At 37.9% G+C, this 21,941-nt stretch overlaps 1 protein-coding gene across 1 annotated transcript in view; it reads right to left on the bottom strand.

The window, feature by feature from the left end:
• Nucleotides 1–1,597: 1,597 nt before the first annotated feature.
• The window catches only part of LOC140166017 (uncharacterized), a 65,498-nt gene continuing 45,154 nt past the window's right edge, over nucleotides 1,598–21,941 (bottom strand). The window contains exons 16-20 of the mRNA XM_072189385.1: nucleotides 17,381–17,506; nucleotides 14,490–14,657; nucleotides 12,912–13,040; nucleotides 11,363–11,533; nucleotides 1,598–2,056 (exon numbers count right to left, since the gene is read on the bottom strand). Of these exons, the coding sequence (XP_072045486.1) occupies nucleotides 1,782–2,056; nucleotides 11,363–11,533; nucleotides 12,912–13,040; nucleotides 14,490–14,657; nucleotides 17,381–17,506 (869 nt within the window). The 3' untranslated portion in view covers nucleotides 1,598–1,781. The remainder of the gene's footprint in view (nucleotides 2,057–11,362; nucleotides 11,534–12,911; nucleotides 13,041–14,489; nucleotides 14,658–17,380; nucleotides 17,507–21,941) is intronic.

Raw genomic sequence — 21,941 nt, forward strand, 5'->3', positions numbered from 1 at the left:
GGGGAGAGGGGAATAGTAAATCATTGTTGTAGGTGTCATGTTTGTCCATAAACAAAATATACATCATTTCCATCATCATTTCAAATTCTGCACGGAATTACGACAACGTGTAGTGTTCCAAGTACTTTTTTCGAGGATTGTAGATAATGTCAATTTTGGCTACAAAGAATCATTTTCCAAAGACTCTTCCTTTTAAAAAGAGTATTTTCATGATCTTAGCATTCTCTTTTTATGGCATGTTTCAGGAGATAGCCACAAAAAAATATTATTCCAAAAATGTCAGTTCATTCTGTTAACAGAATACGAATACAAATTTGATGATTTTTTTGCCAAGCGAAGCAATCTGCAAGAAATATTTTGCACACAAAACATCTGTTAATGCCCTTTTAAATACCTAGCAGTACATACTAAAAAAATACCACCCAAAATTATGAAGGTTCCACTCATTGCCCTAATATAGTTGCACTGGGGTATTACTGTTGAAATCCATACACCCCTATGGAAGACATGACCTTAATCTCTCACACAAGGGGTCTAGATTTCAAATGGAGCCACCCATTCAGGTGACCCGATTTGAAATTCACACTCCCTGTGCAGGAGATTAAGATCATGTCTTCCATAGGGTGTATAGATTTCAACTGGAACAGTGCATGCAGTTGCAGGCTTCAATCATCAAGTGATTTGTTGACTATACGCTGGCGAAGTTACGTAATAATCGGATTAACTACCATAGCAATAGGTGAAAACAATTTTTGAATATACCGCGCTGCACTGATACGTTCATGCGGTACCTCTGCATTGAACCATATCATGCTGATCACTTGCACCTGTAAGATTAGTATCTTTGAAAAGACCAGTATTGTATTCAATCTATGATTGCAGACATACACAGGTGATTAGTTCAACCTGCTTGTAGTGCAGCATGATATGTTCAAAATTGTTTTGACCTATTGCTATGGTAGTTAATCCGATTAATTACGTAACTTCGCCAGCGTATATGATAATAAATATTTAGAATTATACACCTCATATAGATTCCTGTCATCTGATTGGTTAAAAGTGGGCATCTCTTACACGGACTGATTATCAACATCCAATACTCATGTTAAATGGATGTATGTGGATGTTGCGATTGCGTTAGGTTTGATTGGGACGCATACTGGTCAACAGTTGGTTTTCTTGACCAGGTATCGTTCATTTTGATGAAATTCTCTCAAATACAGGGCATAGCTAGGTGGGGTTGGGTCGCAATTTTTTTAACTCGCAGACAACATTGCATTGGTACTGTTACAAAAACACGGAAAGTAAACAGGAGTAAAAAAGAAGAAACATTACAATAATGGCCAGATCTGCAAATATGCAAGAGATTGTCGATGGAACGATGACAGGAATCTATATATGAGGTATATAATTATAAAAAACAAATATTGACTGCTTTATTTGGGTTATGGTTAAAATTATAGGCTTGTGGTGATCTCAAAGTCATTAATATGCTCAGAAGTCATTACAAACCAGTATTGACTGCTTCTTAACACCCCACCCTGTATAACAACATCAGTGGCGGCACCAGGAATTTTTTTTGTATGGCATTGGGAGGGGGCAAAGTGAATTTCTGGAGGGGGGGGCAAAATCGACAAATTTTGCGCAAAATTGTTGCATAAAGTGGAAATTTACGTAATTTTGGGGGTTTGCCTCCAAAAGTGGGGGGGGGGCAAGAAAAATATTGGGAGGCCCTCCCCTTCCCTGCAGTGCCGCCACTTAACAACACAGTAACATTAATCCTAGCAAATGACAACACTTCCTGTGGTTGGCTCCACACACCAGCATATGATCGTATCTGCATAACACTGTCTTACTTGAAACAGTCCCTGTTCATCACATTCAGGTAAATAATAGTCAGTAGTTTGGGCATTCTCTTTTAGATAGCCCAGCATGAATTTTCTTTGTTCTTGACATTCAGTCAGTTGTTGGCGTGTTTGTATTTCCGGAACTTCGAAATTTGCTTCCAAGACTTGCGTGTCTTCCAAGGTTTGTGTATCTTCCAAGGCTTCCGTGTCTGAGAGGAAAAACACAGTAGGATACTGATGAGTACATGTTTTCAGATTTTATTTCAAAAATCTTACAGTTGATTTCATTGTGATTTTTACATATTTACAAATACAAGATGATAATTACCACCACCATGGTGGCACTAAGGGGTGGGGGCATATTTCCCCTCAAACTTGGACTCCCTGGTTTCCCCCAGTCAGAACAAAAAATCACAGAAAATTCCATTACGTTGGGTAAAAAAATGACAAATGTTTTTTGAAATTTTCTGACCACCCCCGTTTCCACTTTGCACTGCCCCACAAACAAATTTCACTGACCATCCCTATATACCACTTGAAGTGCCTTACATAATTTTTTGGCGCTGACCTTGGGTAACAGAAGGTTTAGTGGACACATTGGACAATCAAAATGTTTAGGATAAGTTCCTGCTAAGTCCTCCCTGGTAGGAGTACCCAGGGCCAAAATGACCAATACCTACAAAACCCCCCATTAATATTGGTCCACTTCCATTTCACACCTTCCCACCTAAGCTCCAACCACAACACTTTAACTCCATCCAGAACACCCCATAAAACCAGACAGTTCACCCACCCTACTCCAAACAGTCCATCCACCCAGAACCTACACCAGGAACAACCCAAATCATCAGGAACATGCCCCAACTAATCTCAGACCACTTGCACCTCACCCTACCTGGAACAACCACCTGGATCACCCCAACTAAACCCAGACCATTTCCAGTTCACCTGGAACACATCCATCATACCCCCAAATGTAACCCACTCCACCAGGAATACCCCAAATCAATCTGGAACACCCTGACTAAATCTCACACAACTTGCACCCTACCTGCAACAACCACCTGGAACACCCCCACTAATCCCAGACCACTTACTCCATCCAGAACACTCCCGACTACACTAGGACCAATGCCAGTCCACCCCCACTGAACCTGAAACACCTAACCCAGAACACCCCCAAATGGAACCTACCCCACAAGGACACCCCAAATCCATCTGGATCATCCCAACTAAACCCAGACCACTCACCTCACCCCACCTGGAACACCCCAATCCACCAGAACACCCCCAAATAGAACCACCCAGTCACAAACACACCCAAATCCATCTGAAACACCCCTGATTAATCCCAGACCACTTTCATCCCATCCTACCTGGAACAATCCTGACTGGACCATCTGGAACACCTTGACTAGCCCAGAACACTTCCAGTATTCACCCCAAAAAGGGAATATGCCCACTCTGAACACCCCTAAATCCACCTGGAACACCCAAACTAATCCCAGAGGTGTAAGTGAGGTAACGATCCACTCCCTGAAAAACATGCGAGCCAAAGGTGAGCACCTCGTGCAAGAGTGCTTGTCCGGGGAATAGGCTGCAGGGTATCACCCCTTAAAAAAAAAAAAAAAAAGTTGCTCTTTTATGACGAATTATCATCATCCAATCCTAGAAATGTAAAAAAAAATTAAAAATTACATTTTTAAATTTTTTTTTTTACATTTCCGGAATTTTTTTTTTGGCCACATTTCCGGAATTCCGGGAATTTCCAGAAGACTTACACCTCTGTAATCCCATTAATTTAGCCATAATCAAGGTATATTTTGTTCATAAGAGGGTTGGGGTGTGTGCATATTTGTGGTCCAAGTGGCACAATGTATCTCCCATTTAAATGTGTGTTCTAACAAATATGTGGACAGCCCAATGGTCCAAAGGGTCATTAGTCCGAAAAGGGTTAAAGTTAGGATTTATGACATTTTAGGTTAGGATTATAGGGCTAGGGCTAACATTAGCATTATGGTTAGTATTCTGAATAGGGTTAGGGTCAGGGTTAAGATTAGAGTCATAGTTATGTTTAGGGTTTGGATTAGGGCTTGGGATGATGGGATGATGTTTACAGCTAGGGTAAGGATTAGAGTTTATAACTAATTTATTGAGTTTTCGGACTAATGACCTTTTGGCCTATCAACCTGTCCCACGATTATGCACTCTCCCAGTTTTCTCTCAGTTTTCATATAGGCCCTAATCAAGGATGATCTTTAATGGGCCTGGAAAAGGCAAAGAAAAGATAGCTTAATGGGCCCGTATTAAAAGGCAAAGAATAGAGACCATAGTCAGCCATAAAAAAGAAAAGAAAAGATTCCTTAATAAATGGGCCATTAAAAAGAAAAGAAAAGAGCCTTAGTGGATCTGTATAAATACCAAAGAAAAGATTACTAAATGGGTCCATAAAAAGCAAAGAAAAGATACCTTAAGAGTGGAAATTCCAATTGAATGAACACAGCCTGACATATTGTGATGATTTTTAGCGTACACTGCATGATGCACGCCAGCGTGTGCGACTGTGTGTGAGTGACACAGAAGTGAATCCAACCATGCCAACGCTCTTGTGATTGGTTAGTATTGTATCCAAGGTTGTGCGTTCGCGTTGTAGTTTGAAATACATGATATACTGTCGCAGTTGGATTGAGTACAGCTGTTGAAAGCTGTGTTCATTCAATTGGAATTCTTACTGTAGTTGGCTAGTAATAAGCAAAGAAGAGATACCTTTATTACATTATTAAAGGTATCTGTTCTTTGCTTTTAACACCCCTTGTAGGTCTCTTTTCTTTGCTTTTATAGACTATTATGTTTTTATTATTTTTTACAGGCCCCCTAAGACTCCCGGCCCGGAGGGTGAGGGGGATAATGCATCCTATTACAATTTACCCTTGTCAGCAGTACTAGAAGACATGAGAGACTGTCAACTGTTACATCCAATATATTAGAGTTAAATTATTTTGATGTTGTTAATAAAAGTCAGGGAGGTAAATAAATAGCAAGTAAAATTCTTTTCATCTGGGTAGGCAGCTCTATTGTTGTTGCCTATGCAGTTGAAACCATCGCAAGTGCTATTAAGGGATCCAAAATGAGCGTTTATTGCGTTTCGACAGTATTTTTTGTGGGACATGAGAGCACCTAAGACCTATCGAATTGCATTCTGAATACGAAGCATGTCTTTCTGATATCAAATAATTTTCATTTTTAAAAAATCACAATATAATACAAATTTTACAAATTTGATATTTTTCAAATTTTTGATATATAACAGTCCTCGAAGTAATTATATAAATCTAATGATATATTCTTAAAGTGTATGTAGCAGGAGGAAAAGCCGACGGTCAATTGAAAATTTTGACCTTTCATATTGAAGATATGGATTTTTTTTCCCCAAAAGACCTAATTCTTTTTGGTGTTTTGGGAAAAAATCCATATCTTCAATACTGAAAAGGTCAAAATTTTCAATTGATCGTCGGCTTTTCATCCCACCTACATACACTTTAAGTATAAATCATCAGATTTATAAAGTTTACTTCAAGTACTGTTAAATATCAAAAATATCAATTTTAATGATTTGCCATAAAATGTGTATTAAATTGCGAATTTCAAAAATCAAAATTATTTGATATCAGAATGACATTCTTCATATTCAGAATGCAATTCGATATGTCTGATGTGCTCTAATGTCTCAAAATAAATACTGTCCAAACGTTCATACCCCAGCCCTTAACCTGCCTGATAAAAGTTGATTAAAACGTGCATGTAGAATATTACCGGATTCTTTTTTGTTTTTGTTTTAAACCGTAACATATTGACGTTGGCATGGAAATCTGCAATCCAAACAATGGTAAGAAAAAATCATTGATTGTAATATCCGCTTTTGACATTGGTGCAGAGGTGTCAGCCAATTTACAGTACATTTTGTTTTTCTTGCAGCTATATTGGACATCACAAAGGAAACATGTTATATATTGGAAATTATTAACAAGTGAGTCTTTCTATTGGCTCTTCCATTAAAATCACCACCCCCTGTGTCAATTCCAGTTGCACATTATGTTCAATCCATTTGGAAATTTTTGCTGGTTTTATGTGAAATTCTAGTTAAGGGAAGTGTGGAAATTGATCAAAATCCAGATTTGTTTAGAATTCCAAAAGTTTCCACACCATTTCCACAAATGATGGTTGGATCTGGATAATTCAAACTAATGAATTTGATTGACATTCCAAAATCTTTCACAATGGGTGTTGTTTTAAAATGGAACAGCCCAATTCCAATACTATACAGTCTTCCTGAAGTAGAGCCCAAAATTAATGAGAATGACTATCTAAACATGTAGGCCTATCATTAATAATTTTGCCATTTTGAATTTTGTAAACATTGTGTAATTCTTACAATTGTGAAATAAATCTTGATAGTGTTTAGTTATTTTCCATGCAAGGCTAATAAAATTTGATTTAATAAATCAGGCAATTTTATGTTTTTTAAAAGTCATTTTATTTGTTTTAAGTACATTAAATAATAATATCTATTCATGCATATTTACAACCTCTAGTAGATTTTGGGCATAAACCGAGTAATTTTCTCACCATTAAGTTTTGTAATTTTGAACATATTCTGCAATTTAACTCACTTTTGACCTCTATGACTTTTACTTCTATGATTTAACCTCTATGACTCCATATTGGATTCAGGGATCAGGATTTTAATACAATTATGAAAGAAAAAGAAAGTTTAACTCTACCGAATTCCGGAGGGAGGCAATTTTTAGATATTGCTTTAATTGGGGCACAGCAATACATAGAACACCACTAAACATATCACTTTACTTTAAAAGTTTACAACTTATTCTCTTACAAACATAATTTTTACCATTTTGCAAATTTCAATGATTCTAACTGCTTTTGGTGCCTCCGTGCACTATACATTACACTTCAAAGCACTGTTGAAATAGCAGATGACAATTCAGAACAAATGTTGACATTTAAATATCCCATCTATATATACTATGTTATTATATACATTATTATTATATAGGCTATTCATTATAAATCATTTAATTTATAAGTCTATTTCTTGAAAGTAATTTTCCTTCAAGCACAATTTTGATTATTTTGTGAAAATTCACTTAAAGGAGTATTTCGTGATCCTAGCATCCTCTATTTGTGTAATTTTTCATTAGATATCCACGAAAAAAACCTATTCCCAAAATTGCAGTTGATTCCGATTTTGCGTTCGCGAGTTATGCATGATTATGTGTATTACACTGCTCCATAGACAATGCGTTGTAATTTCGTTTGGTGCACCAGAGCGAAATTAATTTTTTTTGAGAAAAGTGGGGAGATGAGGCTGTGGATCATGAAATGCCCTTTTAATTGATAAGAGTTAATATAGCTCAAAGGAGTATTTTGTGAATCTTACATCAAGAGATTGTTGCTAATATTGAACAAAATGGGGTATCAAATATTCAAAAAGCATGTACATAAACCACCTTTCCTTCTATGTTAAAATATTATGAATAAGACTAATAAGGTATATCTGTAACGGCTTTATCTTTAGATTATAGTGTACAGTAAATATGGTCAATCTCAGTCTCATTTGATTTGCTTATATCTATGGTCAAATAGTACAAATAAAAATGGTGTAACATTCAAATCACTGGTGAATTTTGAATTTATACTATTCACTTTAAAGTTTGTTAACGTTTTAGTAAATTACCGAAGATAAATTTAGTATACATGCTCTACCGGTTAATTATATTTGTTGCGGTAACATATTTCATATTTGTCCACTTATGTTACTAATGTCAGTCTGGTTGCCATGGTTATTGCTAGAAGATAAGCCACAACAGCAAAGTTTTTGCAGAGCATCGCGCATTGCATTACTGAAATTTTGACAGCAACAGACATACAAGATAGGGTTGATACATGAGTTCAGAATAAGAAAAATGTGCCCAATATCGTGAAGTGCTTTGCTTTGGTCTTCATTTAAAAAATCAATATTAGTGACTTCATCAAGTATTTCATCCAAATAATAAAATCGGACTGGCAGTTGACAAAGAAAAAAGACCACATTGTTCAGCACCAAAGTACGAGTGACTTGATTGCGAGCTGACTGCATTTGTTCTTGATTATTTCCAAGTTCACGGCTCATTAAAGCTGATATGATTTTGACTGAAATAATGCAGTTGATCAGGAAACAAACTATAACTGAACATGTTGAAAGTACTGGTGGAAATACGATATATTTCTTGCATATTGCAACATGAACAGGTAGGTGCGAGAATGCTTCTTCACGGGGCCAAATGAAACAGGTTGGATGAAGTTCAAATCCAGATGTATGTACTACAGTAAGTGCTGAACCAATCAACCATACTGCAATTACCATCTGGAATGTACGCTTGGTTCCTTTCATCAAGTGATGTTTAATTGGTGCACAAATTGCCAGGTATCTTTCCACAGCAATCAGTGTGACAAACCCCAATGAGACAGAGTAGGAAATATACGCAGACATCATAAAAACATAACAATCTATGTTTGAACTATGCAGATAGTCATCGCGAACATCCGAGGTCCAAAAATCCAAATGTCCCCACAACAATACAGTTACTAGAACAAAAATATCTACAATGGCTAAGTTGCTCATAAAAGCGGTCAAGCTACTCTTCATTTTTGGAACTGTCAAGACTGACGCCAAAAAGGTGACATTACCAAATATACCAAAAGCACAAATGACAGGCAATATGAACATGTTGATAGCCGCATCATCCGGAGAGAAAATCCTTTCCATGGCTAAAGTTGGATCAGTTACATTGATGATATCTTCTGCCTCAAAACAAGTGTTGGTGTTTTGAACTGCCTCCATGGTGAAATCAAGTCTGTTGCAACAGTTGTGTAATATTGAGGTTGCTTTAGCACAACCAGTGAACCAGCGGGGGAATCACTCAGTCACGTTAAGGGCTCTGTCACATCCGTACAAATATAACCTAGCTTCCTAGCGTTACTAAGTGTAAAACACACACATGAAGTTAATTTGTACGTTGGTACTAGCAGGCTTATAATTCTCCAACCTTATACGAAATATGTAAACAACTAGACTAGCTGAGTTGATTGTTGCTTTCTAGACCACCAGATCACGGAAATCTACATATATTGCTAGATACCGAGTTGCTGATCACATGACCTACCATTGTGTGATGTGGGGCCAATTCGATTATTATAATCTGTATTCTCTGGTCTGAGCATGATCATTAAGTTTTTATGGATATTAACTTCCTCCAAGTGAGTGTCGACTGCAGACGACAAATTTTTAAAAAAATTTCGGAATTGTACATTTTCATGACCATATTTGAAATCATTATGAGCAATGCATTGAAATGAGTACAAACAAGCTTAGTATTGGTTCAGTGGTTCTTAAGATAGCTCTTGATATTTTGAGAAAATGATTAAAACTTGGGACTTTTTAGCCTATGGCTAGCATGCAGAGCATGTAGGGGCCTATACTCCATTTGTGCTTTATGCTGAGTCTCAAATTATTTCCATTTTGCATGTTTGTGTGTGTTTTTCATGTTTTAAAATGTATTCCACATTAGCTGACATTGGAGAGAGACTTGGTTTTTAGTTATAGCTATAGTTTATTTGGCTTATTATTTGGTTTGTTACTGCGCGTGTCGCTTCATGTGTACAAAAGGCGTACCTACACAGTATGAATGCGGATATAAAACATACATCACACACACAAATGCATCCATTCAACATGTATTGCTAATTAAGTGGTCCTTCCAGCTATGCTGGTAGCCTACAAAAAAAGTTCCGGAAAAAAATCAATATGCCAATTCAGAGCCCTGAGTCTGCTTATTTTCTGTAGGAAAACAGACTAAAACTTACAATATTTGCCTTTCATTCTTCCAATATTGCTCTTCTTCTGTTGCTTTCAGATTCATTTTCATTTTATTAGTTTTTCGTTTCGTTTCGTCATCCAGTTGCAATTAATATCAACATTTTTTATTACTTTTTAAAATTACAATATTTTCCATTCAGGCACCCAACCTTTCTCTACTTTTGTTAGTTACTTTTAGGTTTGCCTTCATTTTATAAATTTATTTCATTTTATTACTTTTTCATTTTTTCCTTTCAATGGGTTATTCCAATTGAAATCTACACCCCCCCCCCCCGGAAGACATGACCTTAATCTCACACACAGGGGGTGTAGATTTCAAATGGAGTCACCCATTCCTGTAACTCTACTTGAAATTCACACTTCCTGTGTGGGAGATTAAAGGCCTATTTAGTGACAGCGAAAGTGTAAAAAAAAAAAAATTGTTTATAAATTGTCTAAAAGTGAAGGATGAGTCATTAAAATTGTCATTGGGTGTTTTTGAAATGAAAAGTTGGCAAAAACAAACAAACAACACAGCAGTATTGACAAAGTTGAAGCCTTGTTCAAATACATGTAGGCCTAGTTAATTTCTCTACTTATAGTAGAGAAATTACGGATTCATGTGAAATGTCTTATTTTGTCTTTAATACTCGCCTTTTGACTTAACCACTAGCGGGCTGCATGTAGCACATCTATGACGCTAACAAAGGCACCAAAATCTGATTTTTGATGATTTTTATGATCCTCCGGATAAATCACCGAACAGGCCTTCGCGTCTTCCACAGGGGTGTATGGATTTCAACTGGAATAGCCCATTCATCTTTGTATTTTCCACTAATACAAATATTGTATACATCCAGATTGTTATTATTCGCTTAATAATGATTAACTATATAAACTGATCTCAAAAAGAAACTTATAATTTTTCAAAACTTGTAAATCACAAGGTCATATCTTAAACTCCTGTCAATCAAAATGAACTAAAATTACACCCAGGATTACTTCAATACTCTACTAAAAACACATGTCAGTAACCAAGCAGTTGTCCAACTGACACGTCAAAAAGCACTGACACGGAACAGCTTCCTGGACCACTTTTCACAGCCCAATATTTGGCACCCAGCACAAAAAATCTGTGAGTAGGCCTATGCATACAAGATCCTGGCACAGATGATGAAACGGTGCTTCTTTTTTTCTTTTCACACACTTTCTTCAAGAAACAGGTCTTGTTCCACACTATTCCACTTACTCTTTGGGAATTATCACATGTGCAAAGATTTTGTATTCATCCCCAGATTTCTTTTGCTGGGTGTCAATTATTGGGCTGTGAATGTGGTCCAGGAAGCTGTTCCATGTCAGTGCATTTTGCTGTTATGTCAGTTGGATAACTGATTGGTTACTGACATGTGTTTAGAGTAGAGTATTGAAGAAAACATATGTGTAATTTTGGTTCATTTTGACAGACAGGATTTTAAGATATGACCTTGTGAAAAATTATAAGTTTCTTTTTGAGCTCAGTTTATATAGTCATGTCTTCCATTGAGGGTGTATGGATTTCAACTGGAATAGTCCATTTCCACTCAGGCCTATGAAATCTTACTTTGTTCTGATGGTTTTTGAGCACATTTGCATATCTCACATCCGTAGGCATCTGTAGCAAACCCATATTGACATGACATTTTACATCGTATTTTATCATCACATTGTCTTGGTTCTCTTATCTCTTGTGGTCCTCCTGGTAATGGCTGACCAGCAACAGGGGGTGCCACATCTGTTTAAGTATTCGAACATATAAAATAAATTCAGTTTACTCCATTGTCAATCATATTTAAAGTAGTCTTAAACATAAGCAATTCTTCAAATATCTTGTTGAACATATTATTTTCATTATTCTTCCTTTATAATACTTTGAATAAAATATGAAAGACATTGATTTGGTAAAACGATCTAACTTGAAATTTGGACATTTTGAAATAAATCCATATCTTGGGTAATGAAAGGGTGCTCTTTCCATTGGCGACATCTTCAAATCACCACCAGGCTTCGTTTTGAAGATAGCAGAACCTATCTTGACACTTTTTTGTCACTTTCAATGTAATGTGGTAAAATGAGCTATTTCGAAGTTAGATCATTTTACCTCATTAGCCAAGACCCTCTAGAGGGCGCCAGATAAACCCTAATGCATTAATGATAACATGGCAAAACAAGATAGATCATTTTAATAAATTAATGAGCCTCGCTATTTTGTTACAAGATAAAACAATGTAAAACTTCTTAAAGCAGTTGTTATTTAGCCAAATTTTTGAAAATAATAAGATTTTTATATTTTCTAAGATATTAGATGTGTTTAAAAATCTGAAAAAAACCCTCCATGTTTTTCATGTTGCTCATTGATGGAAAATATGGATTGTTTCACCATGTCCAGTTATTAGACTGTTTCAGCAACCGATCGACAATCTTCACAAACTCAGAAAGATATCAACCAATCAATTTCTGTCAATTTGAATGTGTATTCAACCACACTGTATGCCACCACATTCAATACACTGCATCACATATGGGCATTTCGATACTTGATTGATGTTAACAATGATACTATGCCACATGCTTAACACTTTGTCGCCAGTGTGTGATTGGTTGTCTTGTTTTTGTTTACCATGGTTACGCATGATCAGTGTTTATTCATAAAATGTCCTGAAAAGCTCAATTGTGATTATCAGTGTATGCAGTGGCATAGCATTCCCCCCTATCAATCAAATTTTAGAAAATCCTCTAGGAAATTTGCAAAAAAAACAGCATGTGCACGTGCCCTCCTCACCAATCAGACCTGGTGCCCCTCAATCTTGGTCTGTGCCCCCCCCCAATTGATGATCCACGCTACGCCACTGAATGTATGCTTGTTTGCTACCTTCCTGTACAGTGTTGTACTGGTTAACATGGCAACTGCTTAACCTTTGTGAAACTCTCATGCTCTATAGACACCAATTTTTATTGGAGGTACACTAGTTTTATCACCATATATGACAATCCAATATTGCAACTTTCTTATACTATTATGCTTGTACCACTACCAATTCCCAAGACAAAGTCTACATCTTCAAAGTCTAACACACTTCAAAACTAAAATTAACAACTTGGCATCAACTTACGTGGACATCCTTCATAATTAGGTCCCGCTGCAGGTTTGTCCTCCAATAAGCAGCATCCAAATTTTGCTGTAGATGGGTCACAATTTCTAGAACTACTAATAAGTTCAGCTGGGATATTCGCAGGACTCTCTGTGAATACAAAGAACATATACAGTCATACATAGTCATAGGCTTCATTGTGAAATTTCTCAATTTTTTCAACTTTAAAACTTGTATACCATATACTGGCAGATAGCATGCATAGTACAAATGCACAGATTAATACCATACAAAAAGTTTGGGAGTGAGCATGCATAGTACAAATGCCCAGTCTTTTTGGGCCCGAGTCTCCCCAGGGGAGAAGCGGCCATGGTACGCCACTGAAAGCTAAAATTCAGCCCCGGGATTCAGCCGCAAATTTTCCTTTCTTGTTGTAGTTGAGGGCATGAGATATTTCACATAGAGAGTATGTAGGCCAACCCAGCAACTTTGAGTCAACATGGTAACAACTTTGAGTCAACATGGTAACAACTCAAAAACGGTTCTTTCATGGGAGTTCATTCTTCAACTGCGACAGATTTAGAATGAGACAATATTGTTAGGTAACATATTACACGCTTAGATTTATATGACAATGTTTTGCATTATGAACCAATGGTGATGTCAAATATATCTTGCTCGCCACAGCCTGCATCCATTAATGTCTTGTCTTGCAAACCCATACTGTATCAGGTGGGGCACCTAAAGTTACGCGAAGCTGCATCAAATGCAAAACAGTGCAAAAAAGTGCAGAAATTGTGCAAAATGCAAAAAAGTGGAGCGCCCATTGCGACGTGCATGTACCGTATGCTCAGAGAAGATATCATCCCACAATGCATTTCTCCCATTTCAATTTTCTGTACTGATTTGCTATCTAGTGCAATATGGATTGAAAGTGATAAAATATACCTCAATGAACAGTGCATAACTAGATCTTGTAAAATATGTTATTTCTTGACTATCTACCCATACTTTATAGGCAACTATACTCTTCTTAGGCCAAAACAAATTGTTTGCTTGTCCATACATCACTTTTAAGTTTGGTCGGTCGGTCGGGAAAGGTGTTTTTTTTTCCTTAGGCCTATATCTTTTTTTTTTCCATGTACAAGTACCAGAAGTATATTGTGAAGTAGTTGTTTGTATCTCACTGACCACAGAATTTCCAATAAAGACATATTCAAAGTAAACCTAATTTTATTTCCATGTACATGTCTAGCAGACTTAAAATACTGCATTTTTAAGTTCAAAAATATTTTACTTCTGTAGACGCTGAGAATGATAATACGAAATATCGGAACCCTTAGCCAGTTCCGACTAGACAGGGGGAAACATGAAGGAAATGGTATTTTACAACATTTCTTTTATATATTCAGTTTTTTGATGAAAATGTCATTACTATTTTGGGGTAACTGTAAAAAAAACCCGTTTTTTAAAAATTAAAAAAAAAATTATGGTCGGGACTGCTGAGACAGTCGGTCGGACAAGGACAAGCAAACACCCTTTTTTTGGCCTTATCTCAAACCTCAACCTCACTCTCATGCTGCCAAACTGAAGACTTACCTTCTGGTGGTTTCTGAGCACATTTGCATATCTCACATCCATAGGCATCTATAGCAAACCCATATTGACATGACATTTTACATCGTATTTTATCATCACATTCTCCTGGTTCTCTTATCTCTTGTGGTTCTCCTGGTAATGGCTGACCAGCAACAGGAGGTGGAACTCCTGTAATGGTATGGGCACAAAAGTTTGGGTATGAATTGACTTATTTAATGTGAAGGTAATCTGAAGTGCAAGTTTACCATAACTTTCATTATTTTCATAAAAAAGTCAATTAGGCCTATCTGAAAATTGAGATGGAAGTAATTCAAATTGAAACTCCCAAAATGTCTGACATCCCCTCCTGATCATAATCAGCAGTTTTTCTTAGTTGTAGGGTAGAGGATATAGTAAATAATGGAAATTTAATAATTACCTCATCATGTTTCTGGTGATTACAAAAATTGCAAATTTCTTTTCATTTTAATAAAAACAAATTCAAATCTTTTCTCAATCTGTTGCAAAATGTCTGTAATGATGATCTAAGCATTAATACCTGTTTTGAGATGGTCTTTCATCAATAATATAGGTAATAGGACTAATAGCCATATAAATGAAAGTTTTGACAATAATGAAATTTTCCAAAATAATGAATAAGGAAATCATGACCTTATATTTCACTGAAAAATATGTGACGGGAAACTAATCATCTCATTTCATTAGCCTTATGTTCAATCCATTTGGACATTTTGGCTGGTTTTATGTGAAATTCTAGTTGAAACGTGTGGAAATTTATTAAAATCCAGATCTGGTCGGGATGTGACGGGAAACTAATTAGCCTTACAAGCGCTGAAAATCATTTGCCATCTATGCTTTGGTTCACCTCAAGTTTGTTGCAGGTATGTATTTTGGGTGTCACCATTAGTGGACACCCAATAGACCAAGTAAGCATCGATTCCGCTCCCCCTCCAAGCAATGAAAGTCAACAATTTTGTGCGCTTCGCACACAAATCATCGGAAATACACATTTGAAAGATCAACTTAAGACCAAAATGCACTGAACTTCAATATAACCATTTGGTGGTATTTAGTGGTATTTGTGCAAATGGTATTTAGTGAAAATAAAATTTATAGGTACTAGCGGGAGACCTGCGCTTCGCGCGGGTCCCCGCTAGTTGAGTAAACGGGAGCGGTTAGTAAACGGGAGTGGTTAGTAAACATGGTCAACGGTGATGATAATCATGGTATCTTGGTGTAGATTATTCATCCAGTATAGTAATGATCATGTTAGCTTGATAATCATATGTTAGCTCCTGTCATATTAAAGAAGCTAAACTTGAATATCCAGACATGAATATCCAGACATGTGATAATGTTGTTACTCACTCAATCCCTCAGATTTCTTTTGAAACAGCTCGTGACAAAATGGTTGATTTTTACTTTATCCCAACAAACATAAAACATTAATGTTAGAAGAGGTTGCTAGGGAAAAAACGTTTCAATTTCGGGTTATAATGGTATAAAACATGTAAGCAACATGTTTGCTAAAAGTTGCAGCAAAACATTTTAAGCGAGCCCGTGTTGTTAATAGCTAGGCCTACATTAGAGCCAGGATTTATTTGCGGGCACGCAGAATTTCCAAAATGTGGACTTTCAAGTTCCACTAAAGTGGGCTCACCCACCCCCATATCATTTAATCTTTTCGGGGCCTACTGAACAGTTGCACGACTCTGTTGGCTACATTTTAACATTCCCTCTGAAAAGTGGACTTTTTTGCAAATCTGTCACCCAATTACCCCCCATTTCATCAGCTTAACACCCAATGATCCCCCCGAAATTGCTTCAAGGCCTTTGCTTTGACCAAGTTTTCAATTCTGAGGGGACACAGCCGGCTGCACGGCGCGCGACACAATGGTGCTTCGTGGCCATTCAAAAAGGTGGCGGCAAAAAACTTCCGAGTGCCCTTCCCAAATTCCTGGATCCACCACTGACTCAGAGAAGCAGTCAGTCACGTACACACATACTTGTTTGTCTGGGCGTGCACATCGTGAGGCCCTACGCTGCGGTAAGCCAACATTAGGTGCGTCCATACCATGCGCCCGCAATGCGCGCGTGAAACCATGTACGCAGCGCAGGTGCGTGACTCGCCACTTACCAGCTGCGTGTTGGACATCGCTTGCATTTGACGCGCTTGCTGTCATGACCTGACCCATAAGGTTATTGACCTCAACGGCCTAGCAACCGACCATTTTTTTGTTATTTCCATAGTGATTGATAGTTTTACAAAAATGAACGTCAGATGGTTTAATGGCAATATGTACCCGATCAATGTACGAATAAATCAGAGCTGAAAGTAAAAGCATCTCGGAGCCTGCTTCTGGACAAGATTTAGCGACTTCCTTTTATTTATATAGATGTGCAAATTTTCGCTCGCATACAATGTAATTAATTCAAGAATGGGAGGGTGCCATTATGTATCCTTGGCCCCGAGTACCACAACCCCTATCTACGCCACTGAAGATTCTTCATGCAAAGGTGCCACTATTAGAAATCTTCCATGGGGGTGTTTGGATTTCAGCTTGAATAGCCCATTCATTTTTTGGCTGAGAAGAAAGGGAGTTGTAAACATTTTGAGAGCGTGCAGAGTGTAAACACGGAAGTGGGGTTCTGATTGGCTGAATCAATCGTTTGACAACCATAGCAACAGAACGATAATCTGATTGGCCGAAAATGAGTCAAAACGTTGGTTGGCGCCCTTGAAGGGAACACAAAGCGTATAATGTCGCTCATTAGCAGCTAAGGCGCTCGTATCAGTCTAAGCAAGGGACTGATGACGTGGTACCACCATGACATTGGTACATCACTGCTAGGATAATGGTACTGGGTGCAAGACGTGATCTTTGACTTACGTGGACATCCTTCATAGTTGGGTCCTGTCGCAAGTTTGTCTTCCAATAAGCAGCATCCATATTCAGCAGTAGATGGGGCACATGTTCTTGTGTTCAGTTCAGCTGGGATTTGTGGAGCATTTTTATCTAATGGAAAATCAAAAAACATTTTAATAGTGCATTTCTCTATTAATAAGTCTTGCCTGCTTTTGCGACCACCTTTTTGTGATGGACATTGATACATGAAAAAATAAATCCACCAAAATACCATTTTACCAAGTCTAAGCTGAATTGAACACATTTGATCATTTCATATCATTTGACCTTTGTCCTCGGATGACCCGAGGTTAACTTTTTCACAGTCCCCTCATATCAAAGATTCTTTTCACCAAGTTTAAGCCCAATTGGGCTCATTTTAACAATTGCCTTTGATGACCTGAGGTTGACTTTTTCATGTTCCCCTGATATCAAGGATTCATTTCACCAAGTTTAAGCCCAATCGGGCCCATTTTAACATTTGACCTTGGGTGACCTGAGGTTGACTTTTTCACATTCCCCTCATATCAAGGATTCATTTCACCAAGTTTAAGCCCAATCGGGCCCATTTTAACATTTGACCTTGGGTGACCTGAGGTTGACTTTTTCATGTTTCCCTTCATATCAAGGATTCATTTCACCAAGTTTAAGCCCAATCAGGCCCATTTTAACATTTGATCTTGGGTGACCTGAGGTTGACTTTTTCATATTTCCCTGATATCAAGGATTCTTTTCACCACGTTTAAGCTCAATTGGGCCCATTTTAACATTTCACCTTGGGTGACCTGAGGTTGACTTTTTCACATTCCCTTCATATCAAGGATTCATTTCACCAAGTTTAAGCCCAATCGGGCCCATTTTAACATTTGACCTTGGGTGACCTGAGGTTGACTTTTTCATATTTCCCTGATATCAAGGATTCTTTTCACCAAGTTTAAGCCCAATCGGGCCCATTTAACATTTGACCTTGGGTGACCTGAGGTTGACTTTTTCATATTTCCCTGATATCAAGGATTCTTTTCACCAAGTTTAAGCCCAATTGGGCCCATTTTAACATTTCACCTTGGGTGACCTGAGGTTGACTTTTTCACATTCCCTTCATATCAAGGATTCATTTCACCAAGTTTAAGCCCAATCAGGCCCATTTTAACATTTGACCTTGGGTGACCTGAGGTTGACTTTTTCATATTTCCCTGATATCAAGGATTCTTTTCACCACGTTTAAGCTCAATTGGGCCCATTTTAACGTTTCACCTTGGGTGACCTGAGGTTGACTTTTTCACATTCCCTTCATATCAAGGATTCATTTCACCAAGTTTAAGCCCAATCAGGCCCATTTTAACATTTGATCTTGGGTGACCTGAGGTTGACTTTTTCATATTTCCCTGATATCAAGGATTCTTTTCACCACGTTTAAGCTCAATTGGGCCCATTTTAACATTTCACCTTGGGTGACCTGAGGTTGACTTTTTCACATTCCCTTCATATCAAGGATTCATTTCACCAAGTTTAAGCCCAATCGGGCCCATTTTAACATTTGACCTTGGGTGACCTGAGGTTGACTTTTTCATATTTCCCTGATATCAAGGATTCTTTTCACCAAGTTTAAGCCCAATCGGGCCCATTTTAACATTTGACCTTGGGTGACCTGAGGTTGACTTTTTCATATTTCCCTGATATCAAGGATTCTTTTCACCACGTTTAAGCTCAATTGGGCCCATTTTAACATTTCACCTTGGGTGACCTGAGGTTGACTTTTTCACATTCCCTTCATATCAAGGATTCATTTCACCAAGTTTAAGCCCAATCAGGCCCATTTTAACATTTGACCTTGGGTGACCTGAGGTTGACTTTTTCATATTTCCCTGATATCAAGGATTCTTTTCACCACGTTTAAGCTCAATTGGGCCCATTTTAACGTTTCACCTTGGGTGACCTGAGGTTGACTTTTTCACATTCCCTTCATATCAAGGATTCATTTCACCAAGTTTAAGCCCAATCGGGCCCATTTTAACATTTGACCTTGGGTGACCTGAGGTTGACTTTTCATATTTCCCTGATATCAAGGATTCTTTTCACCACGTTTAAGCTCAATTGGGCCCATTTTAACATTTCACCTTGGGTGACCTGAGGTTGACTTTTTCACGTTCTCCTCATATCAAGGATTCTTTTCACCAAGTTAAAGCCCAATTGGGCCAATTTTAACATTTGACCTCGGGTGACCTGAGGCTGACTTTTTCATGTTCGCCTCATATCAAGGATTCTTTTCACCAATTGACATTTGACCTCGGGTGACCTGAGGTTGACTTATTCATGTTCCCCTCATATCAAGGATACTTTGCACCAAGTTAATTCAGCCCAATCAGGTCCATATTATCATTTGACCTCAGGTGACTTGGGGTTGACTTTTTTACATTCCCCTCATACCAAGAATTCTTTGTACCAAGTTTAATCCCAATCTGGCCCATTTTAACATTTTACCATTGACCTTAGGTGACCTGAGGTTGACTTTTTACATTCCCCTCATATCAAGGATGATTTGCTCCAAGTTTAAGCCCAATCGGGCTGCTTTAAACATTTTACCTTTGACAGTGGGTGGCCTGAGGTTAACTTTATTATGTTTTCCTCATTTCAAGGATACCTTTAACCAAGTTTCAGCCCAATTGGGCTCATTTTAACATTTGACCTTTGACCTTGGTTTACCTGAGGTTTACTTTTTAATATTCCCCTTATATCAAGGATACTCAGCACCAAGTTTCAGCCTAATTGTGCACATGCGCACATTTTAACATTTGACCTTGGGTGACATGAGGTTGACTTTTTCATGTTCCCTTCATCAAGGACGCTTTCATTAAGCCCAGTCGACCAAAGTTTAACATTTGATCCCATTTTACCTTTGACATCAGATTTTTTCATGATCCTCTCATATCAAGGGTTATGACCACTCCCCCATGATTACATATTCTCCTGCCCTACACACTTAAAACTACGGGGTCAAAATATGACCCAAACGGGGTCATTTTTGACCCGCATAGTTATCAACTAAACACCATACCACTAACGGGTCATTTTGACCCCATTGGTCGGGTCATTGCAATGACTACGTATTTGGGTCAAATAGTAACCCCATTGGGGTCAAAATATTACCACATTTCGGGTCAAATGAAATGACCCTTCAAAAGGGTTGCCTTATTGGGTTACTTAATGACCTCATTTCGGGTCAAATGAAATGACCCATTTGAAAGGGTTGTTTTATAGGGTTACTCAATAACCACATTTAGGGGTTGTTTGGATTTTTTTAGTAGGCCTATGGTCATGCTGGTCCCACCAGGACATAAGTGTGTTTCTGCACAGAGAAAGCATTACATAAACAGCAAACTGCAAAATGCATCTGTGTATCACACTCACACACAGTCAGTCATCGCCTATGACAGTTCACGTATTATAAGCTTACATGATATAAGCTTATAACAACTGCAGCCAAGACACCAGCCACGACAGCATGAAATTGAATGAATCTGCGTGCATAGACAAGGGTCTATGCATCCTTGCAGTCTCACTTTTCAACTAACTTTTCATATTCCATCATGCAGACAAGCACACACGACAGTCCGCTGAGCTGCACAATCAGAACAAATATGGCGCTGATGATGTGACCACGTGGGAAGCCGATGCACACCGTGTGTGCAAATAGTTCCGAAATGCAAGTCATTATAAAGTTGACAAATTGGGTAACTTCAATCAAAAAGTTAGTTTTATTTATTAATCAACAAACATTAATTGCAGCTCATGTTTAAACTCATTTATGAATTGAGATTTTCAAAGCGGAAGATTGAAACTGATATCAATGCTTGCGACGGTATCGGCAAAATGACCACTAAGTTTTTGACCACGTTAAATCGTGGCTAAAATGACCTCGTAAATGTGGTCAAATTAAAACAGTACAACCCCCTTGAAGGGTCAAAACAACCCCAAACGTGGTCAATTCAAAATGACCACGGAAAATATAACCCCGTAGTTTTTAGTGTGTACCCTACAGCCCCGTACTGCCCATGCTACCTTCCCTCACTTCCCCCATCACCGAGCAGCTTGACATGCTTGCTATCACCGTTCAAAATCCCTCATATCACGGATTATTTGCACCAGGTTTAAGCACAAAGAGATATATTTCAAAATTTAACCACTCCCCCATGATTACATTATAGTCTACTGCCTTACCCCTCCACCCCCCACTGCCCATGCTGCCCTCCCGCACTTTCCCTCTTAATCAGTCAATAGGTTGTTCACCTGAGAGCATTTCATCAACCAAATTTGTCATATACACACAGCCGAACATCAAACATATAGCCGGACATAGGGAAAAGTGATTATATAGTCTACTGCCTTATCGGGCGAGACAAAAACGATATTAGCAATTTGGTAGCTTTTATGGTTCTCACGTTAAAGGGAAAATATCAAAAAATAAAACTATCTACACTTCAACCAATAACTTAAGAACAGACCCATCAGAATTTGAATAATATTTTGGAAATTCTTAGAAATTTCC

Source organism: Amphiura filiformis, chromosome 12 (genome assembly GCF_039555335.1).
Source record: "Amphiura filiformis chromosome 12, Afil_fr2py, whole genome shotgun sequence".
Taxonomy (NCBI): Eukaryota; Metazoa; Echinodermata; class Ophiuroidea; order Amphilepidida; family Amphiuridae; genus Amphiura; species Amphiura filiformis.